A 23,017-nucleotide genomic window follows, 5' to 3' on the forward strand; every position below is an offset into this window, starting at 1 on the left:
CACGCCGAAATAACACTTGAGACTTTATTTTATATTGTACACGTACTTCGCCCTGCTGAGCTTCCTTTCCGAAGCGTGGATAGGCGGAAGAAGTTTTCCAGATCCTTGATTTTTAGGAAACCGTGCCTCAACACAAGCGCAAGAGAAGGGTCCATTGTGGTCTATGCACCTTCGCTTGCGGACAGCTTTTCTTGCACTACCCAGTTAGCGCCAAGGCTGCGATGGGGGCGCTGGTGACGGGTTTTTCCGCAGCGCCGCCTGGGCAGAGTCTGAGGTCTATTGCAAGCGCAAGGGCAGTGGGTCTGGCCGCTTGACTGTGCCGTAACGGGATGAGCCATGGGATGAGCAGAATCGCAAATGCGAATGGTCTGCACGGTGCAGCCACCTGGTGGCACAGAGCTCAACCATACACAGTAGCAGTAACGAAGTGTATTCTTCTTTGGCTGCTGGTGTGTATTTTTCGCAGGAGTGTAATCATCAACACTTTGTTTTTATAAATGTTTAAAATGTTTTACACTTGGTTAGAGCAATATTAGCGCTTTGTTTGGCTGGTTAAGCGCTGCGCCAACAAGTGGCTGGACCGTGCAGACCGATCAGGCCGCACGTACGTCTACGCTAATGTTCCTTCATCAGCTTGAGTTTATGCCTCCAGTCATTTGCCGAAATGACCAGCTTGCCTGTGGTTACCGGAATACCAGACACGTTCGGCGCTACGACAGAATGCTCGCAACACACGCTGCTTCGATAGCTCTCGCTTGGGGTCGACGGCCAAGCGGCTAGCGGAGAGGTTTCACGCGGGCGGGGGCGGGCTCCAAAACAACCGGAAGTGGACGATGTGACGTCGCATCGTGACGCGAAACCAGTGAAGGCGGAGCTTAGCCCCGATCGCTCGGCAAACGAGTTGAGGAGGAAAAGCATGACTAGGGAGGAGGGTAACTTCTAATCGCTTGTAGCTCCATTAATACGTAACGCTTCACTTAAATTGTGGTGTGAATGTTCTACTTAAGCTGTACCCTACGCGTCTACAAAATTTGTCCGAACCGTTTCAGGGGCCCTTTAAGACCCTTGACAAAGAATCTAAATCTCAATAGAACATAGAACTTGAATACAGCTGACAGTGTTTGCTTCTGATGCTCGGGGCAACCAAGAGTTGGAAACGTTAGGGAATGTAAAAGGCTGGCAAACTCAGGTAAGCTTTCCATGTGCAACTTGTTCTTGCTCAAAAATGATGTAAAGTTATCTTCCATGAGCTTTACAACACTCGATAAAGCTTGACTTGGATAACTGAGCCCGCCGTTGTCCAAGTGGGTAGTGAAATATGCATCCGCATTTTTGTTTGCTTCAGCATTGCGATGACGAGGCCTCCATGGCAGCTGAATGTGTCCATGTTTTTAGTCTTCTCACGCAAAGCTGTGAATATATTTGCGCTGAGGCCAAAACCACCCTTAAAACGCTGAAGGTATTTTTGCAAACAACGGCGTTCAGGCAGAATCATTATTCCTTCTCGTCTTAGGTGCTTGTAAAGCCGTGGGCTTCGCATCCTTATCAGCAGGCACTCGACAATCCACTCGTCATCGTATTTCATGCCTCTAGTTGATTTCCTCCTAGCAGCAAGAAAACAGTTCTTCACCGCCAGCTGCTGCTTGCGAGGGAGTGCTTGGATTCTTCTCTCAAATTCCTGTTCACTTAGTGCTTCGTTGCGTTCTTTCATCTGGGAAATTTGTGCTTGTGCCCTGGTAAGCCTCCTTCGTGTTCTGGCCAAATTGCGAATTATGTTCTTAGACTTTTCCTTTTCATCGCATGCACTTTTTTTCTTTGTTCTGCGCATTTGATTTTGTGCAAGCTTGCGTTGATATTTGCACTGCACACATGATTCCCCTCTGGATGGAGTTGTGAGGAGGCACCTCTCGGCAAAATACATATCCCGGTATGAAGCATACTTTTTTGAGGTAGGCTTCATACCGCAGCCACCACATAGGTATTTCAAATGAACATCTCCAATCGAAGATTCCGCCTCATTCAGTGTCCTTACAGCTTTCTGGCCCTCCTCTCGGCCTCTCAAATAAACAGTGGCCACGACCAAGCCTTCGTCAGCTGAAGGGTTTCCGAACCTGACCATTCTTTCCACGAACAAATTTGAAAAAATACTTGCTTGTGCTTCGCAGCAAGCATAAGCTAGGCTGTCGTCCACTGTAGGTATCCGCATCCATGTAACCGAAATGAGAATGTCCTCAAACGGATGACGGCCTCCGTGGTGGTTAGATGTCTGCAGTGCTGCAGAGTCGCCCACAGTGCCCGCTTCACTGGAACCGGAGCAGTCGTTGCAGTCTTGGAAGCCTGCTTCGAGAGAACAGGAGTCCTCGTTGATTTCCGAGCCCGGTATGCCGAGTCCAGTCCCTGTATCCCGCTTATGGCGTTTACGAGCTGGTTGCTGCTCGCATAAGTTTCTTTCCTTCCTTTTTGGTGCCGTCTTGGGTACATGGTGTGGAGGGTGGTTCTCAAAAACAGTCAGGACAGCATCGGGCTTTAGATGGGGTTTCTCTCGGAGAATCTCATTAGAGACCTTTAGCTTGTACGCTATTCCGGTAAACGGGAGCGGTTTGGGCGGATTACCGGATGGTCGGGGCGTAAACGTGAGCGGTGAAGCCGCCTGGTGTTGTAGAGCTCAACCAGACAAACGCATAGCTAAAACTGCAGTAACTCACCATATCCTGCTTCGCCACTCGTGCAAATTTTTGGCAGCGGCGTAATTGTGAACACGATTACGCCACTGTCGAAAATTTACGCCAGCAGCTAAGCAGAATATAGTAATTAGCTCTGTGTTTGTGTGGTTGAGCTTTGCGCCACCAGCTGGCGCCACCAATCTGGCCGCTCACGTTGACGCCCCCGCTAAACCGGAAAACCGCCCGCGCTTGCCCGAATACCGGACACGCTAAAAGTCTCTATTAAGAACGCCGTTGACTGTTACCTTGAACGACCGCTCGATGGAGGTGTGTTCGAAGTGTTTTTCGCACACCACAGCTGACGACGTCAACTTTCTGTCCACTCTCTTGATTTTCCTTTCCCACTCCGCGAGCCTCGCAGGGTCGTATGGAGCAGTGAACATCGAGACACGCTCTTTGTTCGACTTGTAACCACTCCGACAAAGCGGCACGAAACACGTCTTTTCCTTGCACTGCCGCTTTGCCTTTGACAACGTGCTGCACCACTAGCATTTGTTTCGTGAACTTACGAAACTTCGCGCTTGATGACAGAGCAGCCACAAGACACGCACAGAAGTAGGCAGGCCGCAAAACTACCACTCAAGAAACACGCGGAAATCTCATACACGCGCCAAAACCGACGGCGACCAGTCTGCGCAGCGAGCGGAGCCACGGCTGTGGCACCCACCTAAAACCCCTCAATCTTTCAAAAGTAGCGCCATTCTTAGATCTTTCCGCCACCCCGCTCACCCTGGCGCGTCCTCCTCCACGCCTCCTGTCGCCCCAGCCTCCTCCGCTCCCCCATTGGTCAATCTGTGTCACGTGGAAGCGGGCGCTGCGCTTTTGTATATTTTTTTCCTTCCAGCGCGGAGCAGGCGCCGCGTTTTTGTATATTTTTTCTTTCCAGCGCGCGCCGACCTCCATTGTTGGGCCTGCGCGACGAAAGTACGGCAGGCGGACTGACGGAGTGCGTTAGCGTAATAGAATGTGCAGGGCCGAGAACTTAATTGCGATGCCATGCTGCTGCACCTTCGGTTGCCGCAACAGACACAGCGAGGGCAAAAAGCTTTTTGCTTTGCCGTCCGGCGTGCGCAACGCAAAAAGTGTGGATTCGCAGGATCGGCCGGGCTGACTTCAAGGAAGTGGCAAAGAGCGCACGGCTTAGTGAAGTAACCTCTTATATTGAGCCTAGTTCACGCCTCCCGCTTCGAAAAAGTGGGCGTTCATGCTCTGCGTGGTTTTTAGCGCGTTGTTTGACTTTCTTTTTTCGAATGTGCTCTCTGTGTTTCATGTAGTATCGTCTTGCGGTGAAATGCACGCATCTGCAGCTGGCCTGTGACATAAAAGCGACTTTATTCAGGGTGTTTTTTGAGCTCCACCAGAAGTTAGCACATTCTCGACGCTATTGCAAGGCTCACTATGACTTACGATGCAGTCTTTTAGCTTCGAATGTACGCCCGCATGTATTGATTTGGTTTGTGGTGATTAATGTTTTTAACGTTCCGAAGCGACTAAAGCTAGGATGGAGGTCGTAGTGGATGGCTCCGGATAACTTTATCTAGCTCGCCTGGGGATGTTTAACGTGCACTTTGATCGTAGAGTCGTACGTAGGCCGGTAAATTCCTCGTTGGCGTTTCATAATACTCGTGCGCTAGCGCTGCTTTAGAAGTTGGCGCCTCGGCGCGATTGTATTTCTTCAATAAATTTTATTTACTAGTGTAACAACTTGTCATTATTTCGCATTATTGACGGCGCCTTCAGGGCACCAAAGCGGCAACGGGAACACCAAAGCTAGAACCAGCGCTGGATAGGGCTCGCCGAAGCCTGTGCATGCCTCTGTTAGCCATTACATGTGTCCTCCTGGAGCAGTACTTGTAAAAAAAAAACAATATATCGTCACGATTACCAAAGCACCCCGCAATGAAAAAAACGGCCCTGTTGCCAGGCATTGCTGACCGCACACAGCCGGAATCTCTCACGCGCCGATCGAACAAAAGTGTCCTGCAGGTACATGAATGAACCTACAAAACCACGTACACATACTTTCACGCTGTCAACACCTGAAACTTTGGTAATTACGCGCGTGTTTGAGTACACCGCGTGCTTGCGTCGTGTTTCAGCAACACGAACTCTCAACGTCGCGCGCTTTACGCCTTAAGTACGCCTTGAATAACGTTCATTTTCTCTATTTCCTCCGCAATTCTAACACGAAATTCTAAAGGCCAGTTACCGACTGACGAAGAAAGGTCTCGATTGAAAAAACTGCTCCGCAGTGCTCGAACGAACTTTTCTGTGGATTTCCTCCCGTAGCGTGTTAGCCGTCGTCTGCTACGGCAGGCCCACCACCAGCGGCGCCACCATCGAGGCCGCGCCGAGCGGAGGAGGAGGGAAGCGAATGGCGCTACTTTGGGAGATTGAGGGGCTTTAGCACCCACCCGACGAGCAGCGCCCTCTATTGTCAGTAGCGGGCAGGCATCACGGAAGGAGCCACCCTCTCGCATAGTGCGGGGCGCCCGGTGAGCACACTAACCCGAGATATGCCCCGAGAGAACTCTAGGCGAACTCCTTCACACGAAGAGTGGGAAATGAAGACGAAAACTTCCAACCCGCAAGACCAGATACGATTGGCGGAATGGGCTGATAGCGTCGCGGCGAAGCAGACGCCACGCTAGCTCACACCGCTGGGAAAAAAAACTCCACTCAAACTTGACAATAAAAGCTTTGTTTTCTCTCTCTCTCTGCAAGGGCTCACACATAGGGTTTCCCTTTATAGAGAAACTATATGGGCACGCATTTTTATTACTATACGACATAAGTAACTAAATAAAAGCTTAAAAATTATTTATATTTTCATGAAAAATACACATGTAAAGTAGTTCTCCACATTTGTACCCTTTCTCTATGTTTGTACCCCGCTGCCCTGGATCCCCCAGTATCATCCCAGTATAGCCCTTCGTAACCCCAGCAACGGCTATCAGCATGTTGCTCCCTCACACCTAGCCTCACATTTGAAACACTATGCTATCCATATGCTATCACTAAAATCGAGAATGGAGCTGACACCATGAGCTGACAGATGGAGTTAGTATACCGTTATAGTAATAACAGCGAGAGAGGAGGCGCTCGCTCTCAATATATGCTGACGCCAGTGGGACGCCATAGCTTGCTCCAGGTAATAAAATTATATCCATGCATTATTTTTACAGCGAAGCTGTCTATGGCTAGAGTTCCGTGCATTTTTTGTGTCCGTCAACAAATCTGTGTGAGCAAAAACTATCATCATTAGCAATGGCTCGTGACACTGCTAATCTCGCGCGTCCGTCTTCTTCCACAGCTTCCCTTCACCTTGGTTCTTTATTCTATGTCTTCCCTCTGCGAAGGCGCTGACGCTGTATGCACTGACGGAACTGGCCCACTGCCAGTCGGCCAGTGATTTGGGTCTCAAATTCTTTGCCTCAATATATCGCGAAATGAAAACACGATTGCATAGAACGAATGTACAACACGAATGAACGCGGACATATAAAAAAATGTGTGTGCGTACCTTTCATCACGGTGACCACCGATCAAAATAAATGTGTTCACACCTTTGTTCAAAATTCTGTGTCACCTCTTTGTCGTGTGCTACACAGCTTCGCTGGTCATTCACTTTCATAGAGTGGAATGGTTCATGATTATTTTTTATCAAACGCTGTCCAACCTCACAAGAACACATTGAACGTGCATGGCCTCTGAAATTGCTACGCGGCGTTTTCGATTTCAAAGGCAGTATATTTAGCTTCGAACATCGGCCTCGATGATGATGATTGGTGGCATAGAGTTTCCTACAGAAATGTTATGGTTCATGCCTTGCCTAAAACAGTCATCCAGCCTGCCGGAGCTGACTGTGCGTTATATTTATTGTAATCTAGCATTCTGCCTATTTAACTGTGTCTGTGACCACCCCGTCGCTGCCTTTTTCCCACCAATCGTCTCCTGCTGATTACTGTAGCGAGCTCACCGCTGACCACTTGTAGACAACTAGGCCAGTTAGGCGTTGTCACGATTCAAAATTCACCAATAATAAAAAAATTATATTTAACCTGCGTCGCGGGCCCCTTAGTGTGGTAAACGTTCCGTGTTGGCCGCTGAGCAAGAGCACCTGGCAGCGTACATCTTAGCTAAGAGAGGAGGCTCTGAGGGATTCGACTGAGGCCACCAGCTCATTAATCGGCTGTGCAATAATAAAGATTTATCCCCCTCTCTCTCAAGCTGCGGCGCGCATTTATGCTGCACCTATAACAAAGAACGAGCCAGAGACACGTCTTCCCGTACCAATGTGGGGAAACGCGTTTAGGATACGTTTCAGGCAAACACAAGTTGGCATATTCTGCGCGTTTTGCCCATAGTATTGACTACCTGCATGTAATGTACTACGTTATATAAACAAAAACTACGTTCGCATCATGTACAACAAAAATATTCAGCAAAATTTTTTAACTGCGCGAGGAACACAGGACGTGAACAGAAACAGATGCACGCGCTTTGAGTGCGTCTGTTTCTGTTCAGATCCTGCCTTCATCGCGCAGTTTAGAATTTTGCAGAACCTGTGAAATGACTAGCCCAACAACATCCCTTACTTCAACAAATAGCAAGCGCAAAGAGTACAGTGCGTTGGCACAGCAATTCTTTCACGTAGAGTAAGGCATTACAGCAATTTCCTAACCCCTGTGTGTGTCGAACATGTGGTTGTCAAGGCGAAACAAAGCCCTTGACCAGGCGCGTGAAATGGCATGTACAATGAACACGCTGTAAAGATGCGCTTGTGTTGCAAATAATTGGGACACAGGTCACACGTGAGTTTTCGTATCTTGTTGGGCATATTGGCAGAATACAGGAGGAAAAACTGCATCTCCGTGGAATACATATTGCAAAATGTGTGACAATGACCTCACTTTATATAGGCTATTCGAAATCAACAGCATGGGGCCAGCCGAGTGCAAACTTATAGCAAATTCTTCATCTCATGCTTGAAGCCATCTCTACCTGAAAATTCCTACCGGGTGGCATTCAGTGGCTTACGCATTCAACCCACCTGTGAAAACTGCATCCATACTGGCATGTTTCACAATTTGCCTTGAATCTTGGCGCGACCAACTGAAGCTGTGCGTGTGCTATGTTCGCGCCAATGACAAAAATGTGGCCTCTGCAGCACAGGAACGCACCATCCATAGCATTCATTCAGTCAACCCATCCCAATCGTTATGGTCTGTCATAGCACAAGCATACACATTGTACACAACCATTTGTCTTTGTAAGCCAGTCATCTGACAGCACAAATGCCTATGCCAAACCAACAAGTCATGGCTAGGCTTATCTACTATGGTCACATGTCAAGTACATGCACAGAAGCAAGCTTTTCTGTAGAACTATTCCAACATTGTGCATAAATTAATATAATCCAGTTGAACAGGCTTTACAAATGGATTTTTGTGCTAATTCTTAATTGTGCATTCAAGTGTCGAAACAAACATTCAGCACATTTCCTTACAGAACTTTTATTCACAACGAAGCAGAACATATGATACACAACATGATGGTGGTGTTGCAGACATGTAAAGTCATGCTACGTGACACTTCACGTACTAATACCAAACTGCACGAAATATATGTGGATGTAGTATTCAAATGAGCTGAATATATATATGAAAGAAATGTGGACACCTGGTCGAAAAAGGAGCAATGCTTGCAGCCTTATTTTTAGTGTGTGAGTGCTCGCATAATGACGTATAGACTTAAGGCGTCTTCTGGGATCCCTTCTTGCCGATCAGCGACTTGTGGATGTGAGGGATCACACCACCACCTGCGATGGTTGCCTTGATGAGGGAGTCAAGCTCCTCGTCGCCACGGATGGCTAGCTGAAGATGGCGAGGAGTGATACGCTTCACCTTCAAGTCCTTGCTAGCATTGCCAGCCAACTCCAACACCTGTAAGGTCCCAAAGTTTGTGAGCACTGCTTTAGCACAAATACAGTAATACGAAGTTCTCTACCACAAACATTACAAACAAGTGCATACATTAAAAGGCAACCAACCAAGATCACAGGCCAAACATGGAGTAAGGATGTTTGAAGTAAACCGATTGGGATTTCGCGGCTATTTACGATCAGCCCAACTTAAAGAACTGGTTCAAAGCAGTACAAAACACAGCAAAGCTTGCAGAAGAGTGGATACGTGAGCATAAAACGTGCCTCAGCAGTCAGGTACTCCAAAATGGCCGCACTGTAAACAGCTGCAGTGGCCCCCACACGACCATGACTGGTAGTGCGGTTCTTCAGGTGCCGGTGGATACGTCCTACAGGAAACTGCAACCACAAAAAAGCAATGAAGAAATAAAAATAAGGCAACAATATGCCACTCACAAGGATGAGCTGTAACCAGTAATAACATACTGGAAAAAGCACACCAGGTCTCAACTGGCTTGAATTCTGGGTTTTAAGTGTTGAAACAACAATTTGAGGCAGGTCGTAGTCTGGGACTCCGAATCGATTTTGACCACCAGGGCATCTTTTAAATGCACGGGACACGGGCGTTTTTGCATTTCGCCCCCATCGAAATGCGGCCGGGATTTGATCCCGCGACGTCGTGCTCAGCAGCGCAACACCATAGCCGCTAAGCCACCGTGACGGGTATCACCTGGCTTCTAACATTCACTTGCAGTAATGCAAAGCTATAGAGGGTCATAAGGTAGAAGCAACTATCTGCAGGCGTATGATGCTTCTAAGAACGGTAAAGCACTGCCACGACCCTTTGAACAGAAAACGTGTAGCTACCTAATGTGACAGCTGCTGTAAACGTCCGAAAAATATGAACGTCAGCGCAACGAGTTTTAACGTTTATCAACGCAGGGAAAACCGCTCGCATAACACAGTAACCTGGCTAACAGCAATGCAAGACGAGCAACTGAACTGGCGCCGCTGTCAAAAAGGGCGCAGATTAGTTACGCAACACTGGCAAGCACATGCACTGAGGTTTACTCGCGTTTGAGCGCGCGTCACACAGCATTGAAGAAACGAAATAATATGTCGGGAGGGGTGAGGAGGTGCATGCTACAACGCTCAAGGACGGAGCAGACGACGAACCAGCGGAAATCGCTCGGCGGTTCCGGCACACGTTAAAACAACCAAACGCTTCAACCTGACTCTTCGAAATGTCAGTACGGTGTCGAAGAGCGATTCCATGTAGGCAGTAGCACACAACGACTGCGAAAAAGCAGGAATGCGCAGCGAAACATGGCAAGAAAAACAGACGCGAATATTATATCTATTGCAATAGAAATTATTGCATCAGCACAACGTGACACCAATACCACTAAAAACTAATATGCAACACCAAATTAGTTACATTTAGTGTCCTTGCACAGGCGCGTCTCAGGCTCCCGCCAACGCAATGCCGCGAATCAACAATGCAACCGCCCTCCCTTACTCCCGCCAACAGACGCAGCCTAAATTGAGTTGGTCGACACACAACACAAAGAAAACAAACGACATAATTGCGACTTCATGACGCAAAACAAATGCATGTTAGATTTGCATTGCTTGCTCGTACTGGCCAAAAAATACGCGCAAGCAATACAACTCAAACTGTGGTTTCCGTAGCAGTGAAGTTTCTGCAGATAGGCCTAACAACGCGTCTAATTTGAGAGTTCTAAATAGCAAAACGGACAAGCGAATAACATTACATACGCAATTATACAGAACATTACAAGGGCAATACACATTCAAACTTGCCTGAAGTCCAGCCCTGGCCGACCTAGAGACCGCCTTGGCTTTCGCCTTTCCAGAGTCTTTCCCGGCTTTACCGCCAGCCTACAAATCGAGAAAAAATATAATGAATACCAATACTAAGCGACGAAATATCCTCCAAGAAACAATCATCATGCATTCAGGATGAACGCAGCTCAAGATGCGAGGCAGAAGATTGTAAAGTAACAAAGGATTGCGCGGATTTACCATTCTTAACGGAACAACTCGGACGTAGAGACAACGAACGACCAACGAACACCGTAGCGTACCGCCAATATCACTACCCGCCAAAAACGAGCTGGAAACGGCCAATACAAAACTTAACCCACGTGACCACAATGCACCAATCGAGGCACAAATAGTACGAGGACGTAATTTTCCAGAAGTTTCGCAAGAAATTTGTGATTTTAAACTGTGAATGGGATGCAGTAAAGTATAACAATAAATGCTTTGCAAATTATATATATTTTGCATTTTAAGAATAAAAGTGCCGGACATTACGCGTGGCTCTTAAGTTTCAATTTCGTATTACATCAAAACAAGACCAACTGAAACTCATTAGTTGTTAATCAATAACCACGAAAAATATATCATTTACATTTCTAAAAAAATTTTCCATACCTAAAATGATAAAACGAAACGTTTCGGATGTTTTTGAGTAGAAGCGTAAAACATGCGTAAAGTGCGTACTTGCGTCGTCGGCCAGCGGGGTCTTGTGTGTGCCATATCTGTGCCGACCAGGCGAAGTATGTAGGGGGGATACGGCTCCGTTATGGAAGGAAATAAAGAAGAAAGCAAGCGTTGTATTCAACTGGCACAAACGTACATTGCACAGGGACACAAAGAAAAGGCGCTCAAGTTTCTTCGAAAAGCAGAACACCTGTACCCATCAAAACTCGCTAAAGGTGAGCTATGGCTGCTGTAAACAAGACACTGGGATCCACGTAAGCCTACGGTCCGGACGTAATTTCAGACGTCCGTGCCGCGCTTACCGACCCGTAAAGAACGTTATCAAAATATCCACCAGTGCACAGTTGTTTCTTTCGTTTCGGTATGAGTCTAGTTTCGATTGTGTGAGGTGACTCGCATTAGCACTGCGGACGACTAACGGAATAGGCCTACTGCGGTTTGTGCCAGCGATTACCTTGCCGAAACTACCAGTAAACGTTGTTTCCGTTGCTCTACTGACAGCACCAGGCATCCACTTGCAAAGGTCTGCCTGATCACTCGCAACTCGTTCAAAGCCAGTTCGTTTGGGGCCACGGTGACAAGTGTTTGAATTGACACGTAAAACTGCAAGAGCTACGTTTGCTCACGAACACAATTTGAAGGTCTTGGATACCTTGCTTGTGAAACCGGCAGAGCTAAGCGTATTAGTCTCCTCTGGCGTGTCTGCATGTGGGTGTAGCCTTTGGAGCAAGTTTGGCGTTTTATGTGCTACAGGGTTTTTAAACCTTTCTTTCAAAACCAAGGTTATCGCCTGGAGTGCTTTGGAGGAGGGCCAGTTGTACTATACGTTACCAGTTCTTGCCAATCGCTTTCGTTTGTGTGTGGTATAGTAAACGGTGACTAACGAGCTGCCGGGTATTGGAGAGCACTGTGGTTTGGGTTCTGTGGCATCTTCTGACCTGGCGATAGCATCCGGTGTGCAGACATCACCGACAGTGAAGTTACTTTCCTGCACGTTCGTGCTTCATTGTTCCAAGGACGTTTTTCTATTTGGCACTGAAAGTTAGTGTGCTTTAAGCTTACCGTATGTGCGAGCAGGGCTGCTTAATGAATTATGATCTGCTATCCAATGTGGCGTTGCAGTGGTCATCATCAACTATTCTTGACTTAGAAGTGTCGGTGCCTGCACGGTAGTGTCAAGTGCGAAACAATTTGGCTTACTGCGACATGGGCTGTAAAGACTAGAGAATGGCAACAAAAGCTAGTCGAGAGCAATAAGCTGACATCGATGTGCATGTGCCTGTTACATTTAATCTACTCTTATAACTTCTGAAGCAACAGAATGACACATCTGCTTCAAAAATTCACTAGTTTGCTCCGCAAACTGCGTACAAACAATTGGTACTAGTTGCGTGAAGGTCCCTCTACTGCTCTAATCTGTTACTGCATCTAGCGCGCAACTCAAGACTAGGACAGAGTGAAAACCGACGAGTGTCCTTGTCTTGTGTTGTGTACTAGATGCAGTAATGAAACACCAACATGCCCACGCTTAAATTATTTCAAGCTCTAATCCCTTTTCATTTGTAGTGAAGCACCCAAGTTTGCTGCAACAAGGTTATCTTGTCAGTAATGTTTCTCACTGAAATTCCCTTGACAAGTCACTGAATTGTCAGGTGTCTAAACAAGCAACACTATAGCTATACCAAATAATGAAAACTCCTGTAAAGCTCATGAGGGATGCAGAACACTACTACTAGCAGCTGGTGTTCAATGTGAGTGGGGTGCTAATGTGCAGCAGTCGTGATGTGGCATTCACAATCACTGCAGTAGGTGGCCTCCTCCTGGTTTCACTTTTGAGGTACACTGACACGTTTTTTGGTGAAATACCTACATGCATGTTACACTTTAACCATTCCCTGGGCCAAGCTGCCCACCCTTGTAACACATCAATGATTGGGCTAGCTGCTTCTGCTTCATTTAAAGTGTAACAGGGACAAAGAGGACATAAAGCGAAGAGCAGACTACGGCACACGCTTGTCCTTGTCTGCTCTTTGTGTTATCTCCAAAGTCGCACTGTTGTATTTTGAATCCTACCGGTGCCTTGCGATACAGTACGTTTTGCCCATATAAAAAGAATTGTCTTTGGCTTTGGTTTGCATGGTCGTAATTATATTTGACACTCTTAACAACAATCAAAGGGGTAGTGCACAGGCACCTGCAGTGTGGAATACGGGCATCACACACATATATTTAGTTTCATTATTTTAGCAAAATGTGTCACGCAAATGCCAGAAATGTTGCGCAAGTTGTGGTGTAAAAAATTATATATGCACTTTATGTAAATAAAGCAACAGAGTCCACCTATATGGGAATTTGAAATGAGGGTTCATTTATACATGTGTTCAGAAAAAAACTGAATATACAGAAGGTCAAATAATGGCCGTTTTGTGGAATATTTGGAGCACATATGTTCCTCCACTAATGGCAGGACCCTACCCGCCGTGGTTGCTTAGTGGCTCAGGTGTCAGGCTGCTAAGCATGAGGTCACGGGATCGAATCCCGGCCACGGCGGCCGCATTTCGATGGGGGCGAAATGTGAAAACACCCGTGTACTTAGATTTAGGTGCATGTTAAAGAACCCCAGGTGGTCCAAATTTCCGGAGTCCCCCACTACAGCGTGCCTCATAATCGGAAAATGGTTTTGGCACGTAAAACCCCCAAATTTTTTTTAATGGTAGGCACAATTTTGTATGTAATTAATGATTGTTCACATATACCATTGAGAAAGTATGTTTAGATGTTTTGATATGAGTGTTTTCTACGTGTTAATTGCTGTCTTGGAGCAGTTGTTGCATATTACTGCATGTCAGCATAAAACAAGCATTGCTGTAGCCATTAGCATATCACAATTGCTTGTTTATGATAAATTTTTTTTTAAGATGCAGCAGTGGCGTAGATACTGAAGAAATAAAATATGCTACAATTTGCAAGCTGCTCAACTTCAGATTCGAACGATCAAAATCTTATGTTCCTGTGAAATGTTCTTGTATTCAGTCGCATGCGCAATAGCTGCAACGTTTCTTTTGCATGCATTCCTCTTGTGAAGCTATAAAAGAATGAGAAAGGCACACCTACTTAGTCCTTGTATTCAAATGATGAAAAAAGAGGATGCAAAACTGCACATGACCAGAGCATAGCTAAAACTGACTTGGCCAGAGACTTCTTTGTGCTTGCAACCACCACTTTATGTGGATCGAAATTTCCTACGTCTTAAACTGCACGAGCTTGGTTATTTTGTTTCATATTTGGTTTCGAATTGCTGCAACAGAAATTTATAGGGCTTGATGTAGGCAGCAGTATATATATATATATCCAAACGTGTACTTCGTGGCAAATGTGAAAGGCAGTATTCAATTGTGGCACCAGAAAAACTGGCCTCAGTGTTCGGGGCCTGGTCTAAATGTTGCTCTGATCCACTAATAGGGGTATTTGCTAGTACTTGTTTTAGCTGACAGCTGCTGTTATTTCATTGCCAAGTGGGATGAATTCACACACCTGGTGGCTAAATTTCAATGGTGGCATAACACGGCAGCTTTCGTGGGCTGAAATTTCAGTGTACGTTAAATCATGCAGTTGGAGTAACACATAGCGCCTGTGATTGAACTATGTACAGGCTATTGACCTCATGCATGACCAATGGCGGCACTGCAAGTAGTGCTTTGGGAATTTCAGCAAGCAAACTTGCCTATGTTGTCTGCTATATTCCATGGAGAATTGCTGCATTTTCATTTGTTTGCTCCTGCTATCTATGCATGCATGCGTAGCATCGTGCTCTAAAGTTAGTTTACACACACACACGGACAGAGAGACAGACACATATACACACACACCCAGGGTGTCCCAACTATCATGCACGAAGATTTAAAAAATGTGCAAGGGAATGCAAAAAATGAGTATCTCCAAGCGACGGCAAACAACATTACCTTGGTTCTGTCCAGCTATGTGGCATTTGTATATTTTAAAATATTATTGGTGCATGATAGTTAGGACACTATATATATATATATATAACTTATAATAAAAAAATATAATAAAAGTCTGGAGTTATTAAGGCCAACAAAGGTCTTATCTTTAAATGCCTTCCGTAAAGCCATTGTTATTTTGGCCAAGGAGCCATCTGCAATCTCGTGGCTACCTAAGCATGATCTTGCAACTCAGTCACAGAATTCTGGGCCAACTACTGGAAGTGTTTCATTAAACGTAACATATACATTTTGCTATAATTCTGCTAATTTGTACTATATTAGTTTATTGTGCACACAAAAAATAAAAGAAAATTCACTGAGAAGTGGTTACTCCCAAGCGGTAGACGCACTGAGATTTATCATGGCTTGCAATCGTAAAGCACATATTAGACTATCTTTTTGATAAAAGTCTCATGACATTTAATTGCAGGAGCTAATTTTAATGTGTATTAGTAGGATGTGTCATTTGTTTTTGTTCAATGTTCCTAGGACAATAACTGAATGGAATAAACTTACTGATGAAGTAATTTCACAACCATCCTTAAACCTTTTTGCTGTACACCTACATCAGTGACTTGTCTCGCATGTCACGCTAAGCTTATATGCCCTTGTGCTTGGTTCCGGTACATCATTGTGTTTACATTGCCAAATTAAATACTTCCTTTCTGTGTATTTCTTTTATTGTTAGTTGTTTGCCAATTTGCAAAACCCAACAAATGTAATTCCACTCTGCTAAAACCTAAACTCAGGGTTGGAGTATTTATAAATAAAATAAAGAAAAGGTACATATTTGGGTGGATTTGAGTGCATGCTATACTTCTTAATGCCTTAGTTTTATAATCCAGAAAAATATGAGACTAGTCTGTGTTAGGCCCAGCCTTATACCGTAACACAATAGTAATTATATTTGTATCATTAGACATATCCTGCCCATGAACTGTGCATGCTACTGATGGCTGGAGTGAAGTAGTAATAATAAACTTTATTTTAAGTGATTGAATTTACTCTTGTCCCAGCAGGACAAGAGGCCCCCTTAGTCCAACCCGCCGTGGTTGCTTAGTGGCTATGGTGTTGGGCTGCTAAGCACAGCTGCCGCATTTCGATGGGGGCGAAATGCGAGAACACCTGTGTACTTAGATTTAGGTGCACGTTAAAGAACCCCAGGTGGTCGAATTTCCCTTAGTCCAAGGCTCCTGTTGCCTTGGCTTCCATTGAGCCCGGTTCACTAGCTGTCGCTGGTCATCCGGGCCAGAGCTAAGCAGTGCAACAGAACTGCTTGTTGGCCTAGTCGGTGCTTGCTAAAAGACATGTTTTTTGTCGCATGTTAAAACACACAAACCTGGCTGCGGTGGCCGCATTTTGATGGGGGTCAAATGCAAAAAACGCCCGTGTCCCGTGCATTGGGGGTTCATTAAAGGACCCCTCACCAGGCCACACAGCAAACTTTGATTATATGCTGGAAATTGTTACGTGTCTTCTAGAAAGTGTTCTGCTGCAGAAATTTTTCAAATCTGCTCATTAATAGCCGAGATAGAAATATTTCAGTGCCGCAAACCCATGATTTCAGGAGGCGAGCTCCACTGCCAAGTGAGACACTCTCTTCACTTGCCTTGTCTAGGCTCCACAAGCGAAAATCCTACCCTGGGTTCTCCCATACCAGACCTTGACGATTGCGGGACGCATACATCACAGGCCCTGCCTTCACTTTTTTTTTCTCCTCACTTTTTTGCGGTGCAGCACACTTCCGCTGATGGCATCGCGCGCAAGCTGTTGTGATTGTCTCATTTCGCGCAGTGAACGGTCTTGCACACTGTGCAGGAGGACACCTGACTAGTGGTATAAGTCTCTGCTACTGAGGCAGACTCAAGTGGATCACAGAACATGATCCTGCACTGGAACACGGTAGAAAATGACAGTTTCGGTGTCTGCGTGTGCGACTGCACGACGTGGGGACAAGCAGACAAAATGGAAGTACATCTCTTGCTGCGGTGCGAAGTAAAACAAAAACACGCAGACATTTAGTTTGTGTGTTTTGTTATTTCTCTATGCTTTAATTCGTCTATTCTAGCAATATATTAACACAAATAACAGATGTTGCCTTGAATAATTCTCAGTCACGTGTCGCCACGATTGACATCACAGCACAAACATGTGTACATAGGTGCACTGGCACGTGTACGTCACTTTCCGGCTTTGAGCGCAGCGGCATTTAGGAGAAGGGAAAATGACATTCGGTTTGAAATTTCAGTCGTTTCTGCGGCTCATAGCGATCTAACACTTCGCAGACACGATCGTAATCGTGCATTGTATGCTCTGCACTTGTCAGCTCACAATGGCCAGACCTGGTGAGGGGCCCTTTAAAAGATCCCCTGGTGGTCAAAATTAATCTGGAGTCCCCCACTACAACGTGCCTCATAATCAAATTTGCCACGTAAAACCCCAGAATTCATTTAATATTTTGGGGCATGTACCTATTAATTAGGCTCAGTGGTTCAATGCATGAGACAGTGCTTGCATCAGCTTTTCTGGGTACATTGCAACAACAGCTGCCACGCTTGTGCACCTTTTAACGTTATCTCGCCTTGTCCTGGCCAGTTCGCTTAATCAGGCCTTTTACAAATTCTGCCTTAATAAAAACTCAAATGGCATCACTATATCCATTATAGCTTTTTTTCAGAGCTGGGAAAAAAGGACCATAATTAAGATAAGCACATGGAAACAGCTAAATGGGTGGTTCTTGAACATACTCTACAACTCTTTAAGTACGATGAAGCACTACAAGTACTCAAAAGATTATGTAGATCCAACACAGAAGTTGAAATCCATGTGAAGTGAAGCTTCATTCAAGCGGTGTGTATTAAATAGTATACAACTAACGACAACATATACAGTTCTGTTTACTTCATTCAAGCGGTGTGAATTAAATACTACACAACTGATGACAATATGTACAGTTCTGTTTACTTACATCCTATGCAGTGTGCAACCTCATGAAATGTTTGTTTATCCGCCATAAAGGTCTCCACTTTAATCTCATGCAATATTTGACTATGCACTACACTGCTCTCAAACTATGCTGAAATGAAAACAAGTCAGATGGATGCATAGTGTGAGTCGTCTGTGCATCAGTGTCATGAGGATGAAGGAAATGTATTATTGTTGAGGAAAGACTAGTGATGGCAGTTGTATTCACAGAGAAGTACGATGCATGCCTTGCTACACTTAAGGATTCTCTACCTCTTGTGCCTCAGTGACACATCCATGCAGGAGGATTGGCCAAGAATGGGCACACCGAGGGGCGCATACGAAATGGCTAAATCAAAGAATCAGTTGAATATAAGGCACTTTTCTATTAGGAGGTTGGCCTGCTTTATACATGCCTATCAGCTGACATATGTTCAGGTTCTATGTAGGAATATTTTTATTACTTTGAAAAGAGGTGCAGTTTCACATATTTGTTGGGTCAGCATACAGGGGCTGTATAATCCTGTTAACTGGTACTAGCATTCAGCGCACTAAGATTTGTATCTATATATATCAACAAATATTTCTCCCAATATACCATCTGACTCAGCAGCAGCCATGCCAAACCTGGCAAGGTAGGCAAAGAAAGCTTTGCTTTAACCTTTGCATAATTGACCTGAATGGAGAGTTGTCACGGTGGCTCAGTGGCTGCTATGTGCTGCTGAGCACAAGGTCGCGGGTTCTATTTCAGGCCATGGTGGCCGCATTTTGATGGGGGTGAAATGCAAAAACGCTTGCGTACTTGGATTTAGATGCAGGTAAAGAACTCAAGGGGGTCAAAATTAATCTCCAACTATCCATTACAGCATCCCTCATAACCCCTTGCACAGTTTCAGGATGTTAAATCTCTCAATTTATTTTTTTCTGAATTAACTACGGGTAGTGGAAAGAGAATATATTCTGTGTAGCTCATACAGTGAACACTATGCCATTGGTTGCATTCCTACAATTTTCCTTTTATTTTTATTTCTAAATTTAGTTCTGTGAAACACCCTGTTTGTACTGTGTGTGTGTGTGTACTGCTTTTTGATGCTACTGTGCTGGCCTTCCAAGACTCGCATACTGCACAAAATATTATGCATGTATGCTATTTTACGTTCTTGACACCTCCTTTCACATTATGATCTGCATGCTCACATGCTTTATTAAAAAATTCAGTGTTACCCTGTCAGTTTAATAAAGTCCAGCCATATCAGTAAATTATCCTTTTACAATACCAGAAAATCCACTCTTGCCATGTGGAGATCTTTGATAAGCCAGAAAAGACACAAAGAAAAGATTATTAGTGACGCTGCCTTGGAAGTTCCCACACCAGCACACTGTGACATCATGGATTTTGTTGGTTGCTTGGGCCTAGTTAACTTCTTATTGATAAAGTTATCAACATTGTTGTACTCTAACGGGGCCAAAGATTGAACTTAGCTAGTTTCGAGAATTTTCACTGCGCCAAGACAGTTCAAACAATCCGTGATGTCGCTGATGCACCAGCATTAGCATATTTTCATGAAATTTAAAAAAATGGAAGTTTGGCCTTCGCTTTCTCTTCAAGCATCTGATATCTTACCACGAAATTAAGAAAAGGAGAGTTTTTAAAGAATATTTCGTCAGTCTAAACTGATTTAGTGTCCCTTTAATCTAGCCACTGTCAAATCATGTCATGCACACAGTGCGAACTCCATATGGTACATTTTGCTGACGCACACGAGGTGCCTTGATTTTCAATGCAAAATTGTGCTGTCAGCAGTTAGTGCAAATAGTGCTGCTACTTCATAATCCGGAATTGAGAAACTGCCTTAGTGTTCCCAGTAGCAATACTTTCAAAATTTTAGCAACTGCAGCTTTGTGCTTGCGTATTCATATACCAGTATGAAAGGCAAGAGGAAAATTCTGGTGGTGTTTATCGTTTAATGTGGCATTTTAGAATTACGAGTTGGCTTATTGCTTATAAGCAGTGTCCATGAAGAATGTCTGCACCCATCATGATGGCTCAGTGGCTATGGCATTCTGCTGCTACGCACAAGGTTGCATATCAGATTCCCAGCTATGCTGGGTGCATTTCATTTGCGGTGGAATTGAAAAACTCTGTTGTGCTGCGCTTTAGGTGCACATTAAAAAACTCCAGGCAGGTGAAATTAATAGAAAGCCCTCCACTTTGGCAGGTTTTGTAGCCCACGTGGTGCTTTGAAGGTTATATCAATCCAACCGAGCAAAGTCTGTGTGCATGCGTGGACATACTTTTTTTTTTTTATATATTGCGATAAAGACTTGCCCTTAAGGCATAATTCTTGGTGCGTATTTGTGTATTATATGTGTGCAGTTAGGTCTGTGTTGTGTATGAATTGAAGCAGTGTTTTGTGGAATCTGTTGTCATGTATCCAGCGGTCATAGCTGGTTGTCACACTGTAGCGGAGGCTGGCTTGCAGTAGAAGACGCAAGCGTTCCGATTTTAAACCAGTGCATGTCCATATTAGGTGGTATGCATCTGCTTCCATCACAGGAATGGAGCAGTATGGACACATAGCACCCAGTGGTAAATGCGACCAGTTCCACCTTGAGATAACAGCCGGTGTAAGGGCCACCCCGGCCCGAAGCCTCCTAAGCACAACTTCCTCCACCCTAGTAAGGTGAAGGGGGAGGGAGCAGACACACGGTGGGATAAGAGCGCGCGTGTCCTGCCGGAGAAAATTTTTACTGGCTTGGAGCGAGTTAAGGGGTTGAGGTGGGAGGGGAATAGGCGGAAGATCAGGGTTAGGAGGGCAGTGTGCCTGCTGGTCAGCAGCAATGTTGTGAGGGTTCGCTGAATGGTCTTGAATCCAGTGTACCTTGACGCAAGTAGCTGTTTTACTATTCATAGTGTGTATTGTCTCGCAGATTTCCATCGCCTTATCAACCTTCTTGAGTTCCTGAATAGCCGCTAAAGAATCAGTGAAGATATCAAGTTGCTTGATGGTAGGCAGCTTAGATGTCGCATCTTGCACAGCGTCGTGGATGGCTTGAAGTTCCATTACTAGAGCGCTGGCTTCCGTAGATAAATAGCGCTGGTGGCCGCTGATGAAATGATGCGCAGTACTCGGGAATGATGTCCTTCCGCTGTCTGGGAGAATGGCAGCATCCGTATTGACTTTGCAGGTGTTAGCGCATGATGTATCGACGATATGTTGTTCGTCAATAATACCTGTTATATCGCTGCGTCGTAACTTCGTTGGCTTATTAGTTGTGATGCTGGTGAATTTGACAGAAATATTCTGCATATGGGACTTGCAGAAAGTTTACAGTGAAATGCATGCAGTTTAGTAACTAAGTCATTATAAAGCAACAAGTTTACCTGTTATATCTCCTGTTACATTCCTCTGATTGGCAACAGATTGAAACAATGTTTTCCCCTCCCCCTTTTTTCCCTCTGTGTCCCTCTGTAACAGACCTCATAGAACAGCTCCAAAAGCTTAACGGCACGACAAGCTGCGATAGCAGCACACAAGGAAACAACCACCACAATTCGCGCAGTGCGTCTCCTCAGGGGCCGCCTGGTTCACCAGGGGCACGGCATCGAGCTCGGCCTGTGGGACGTGACACTTCTGAAGAGCGCCGAGCAATAGATTATACCAAGGAGCAGCTGGAGGCAGTTCGAAGGTGGGTCACCCACTCTTGACATACTGGAAGGCTTCCTGTCAAGGAGAAGCTTGCTAGGTTAGTAACATTTGAAGGGACACAAAGGAAATATTGCCAAAAGTAGATTTGCAGACTTGCAGCATGTGTCTTGGCAACATGTGGTCAAGTCACATTGGTTCCTTTTGAGCATTGTTTTGCAACATTATTTTGACTAGGATCCCAAACTGAGGCGGCATATTCGAGTTTAGGCCGGATGAGTGTTTTATAGAGCATCATTATAGAGTTTAGTTTGAGAGACTGTGGTGCACGTGAAAATTGCGTCGGAGGTAACCTAATGATCTATTAGCATTGCTTATTACATGTGGAACATGTGTGTTCCAGGTAAGATCAGATGAGACGTGAACACCGAGGTATTTATAGGATGAAACGCAATCTAGTGGGATGTTGTCGATGTAATAGGCTGGTGGAGTGTTACTACATCTGGATACTCGCATTGACTTACATTTGCTTATGTTTAATTCCATGCGCCATGTTTAGCACCATGCACTGATAGCATCAAGATCGGAGTGAAGGGTGGCTGTATCATGGTTAGTAGTTACTTCTTGAAATATTACGCAGTCGTCGGCAAAGAGATGAATATGAGATGTTATACAAGAAGGTAAGTCATTAATATAAATTAGAAATAGCAGCGATCCAAGGACAGAGCCTTGCGGCACGCCCGAGGAAACCAGGTTAGAGGGAGAGTCAATGCCATTAGCAGAAACGAACTGAGAACGACTCGACAGGAAACACTCAAGCCAAATAAGTATTTGGGGATCAAGATTAAGCATATGCAATTTATACATTAGTAGATTATGACATTTTATCAAACACTTTCGAAAAATCTAGAAATATACAGTCCGCAATAGGAGTCTCGAATAAACTGTTAAGAAACCTAGACGGAAAGTCGGTCGAGAAGCTCACCGAAGAAATCAACAGAGCGTGGGAAACGGGACAAGTACCAGAGGTCTGGAAAGAGGCCTCGGTCATACTAATACCGAAACCCGGTAAACCACTTGCGGCGGAGAACATGCGGCCAATATCGCTGACCTCGTGCGTAGGCAAGACGGTGGAACATGCCATACATAACCGAGTATCGCGGTACATAGAGAGAGAGGGCCTCTTCCCACATAACATGGTGGGCTTCAGACCGGGCCTCTCCACAC

General features: G+C 45.2%; 2 protein-coding genes across 3 annotated transcripts in view; one reads left to right on the top strand and one right to left on the bottom strand.

Moving 5' to 3' along the window:
• Window positions 1-8,223: 8,223 nt before the first annotated feature.
• Window positions 8,224-10,802, bottom strand: His2Av (Histone H2A variant). The gene is made up of 4 exons (XM_050192061.3): window positions 10,693-10,802; window positions 10,471-10,548; window positions 8,932-9,045; window positions 8,224-8,668 (listed from the first exon to the last, which is right to left on the bottom strand). The coding sequence occupies exons 1-4, from the start codon at window positions 10,693-10,695 to the stop codon at window positions 8,477-8,479; spliced, it is 387 nt and encodes a 128-aa protein (XP_050048018.1). The 5' UTR covers window positions 10,696-10,802; the 3' UTR covers window positions 8,224-8,476.
• A 374-nt stretch (window positions 10,803-11,176) lies between these two features.
• LOC126544616 (dnaJ homolog subfamily B member 14) overlaps window positions 11,177-23,017 on the top strand; it is a 93,468-nt gene continuing 81,627 nt past the window's right edge. For both annotated transcript variants that reach the window (XM_050192053.3, XM_055062104.2), the window contains exons 1-2: window positions 11,177-11,390; window positions 21,623-21,833. In XM_050192053.3, coding sequence (XP_050048010.1) covers window positions 11,258-11,390; window positions 21,623-21,833 — 344 coding nt within the window. In that variant the 5' untranslated portion in view covers window positions 11,177-11,257. The remainder of the gene's footprint in view (window positions 11,391-21,622; window positions 21,834-23,017) is intronic.

Source organism: Dermacentor andersoni, chromosome 1 (assembly GCF_023375885.2).
Source record: "Dermacentor andersoni chromosome 1, qqDerAnde1_hic_scaffold, whole genome shotgun sequence".
In the NCBI taxonomy this organism is placed as follows: domain Eukaryota; kingdom Metazoa; phylum Arthropoda; class Arachnida; order Ixodida; family Ixodidae; genus Dermacentor; species Dermacentor andersoni.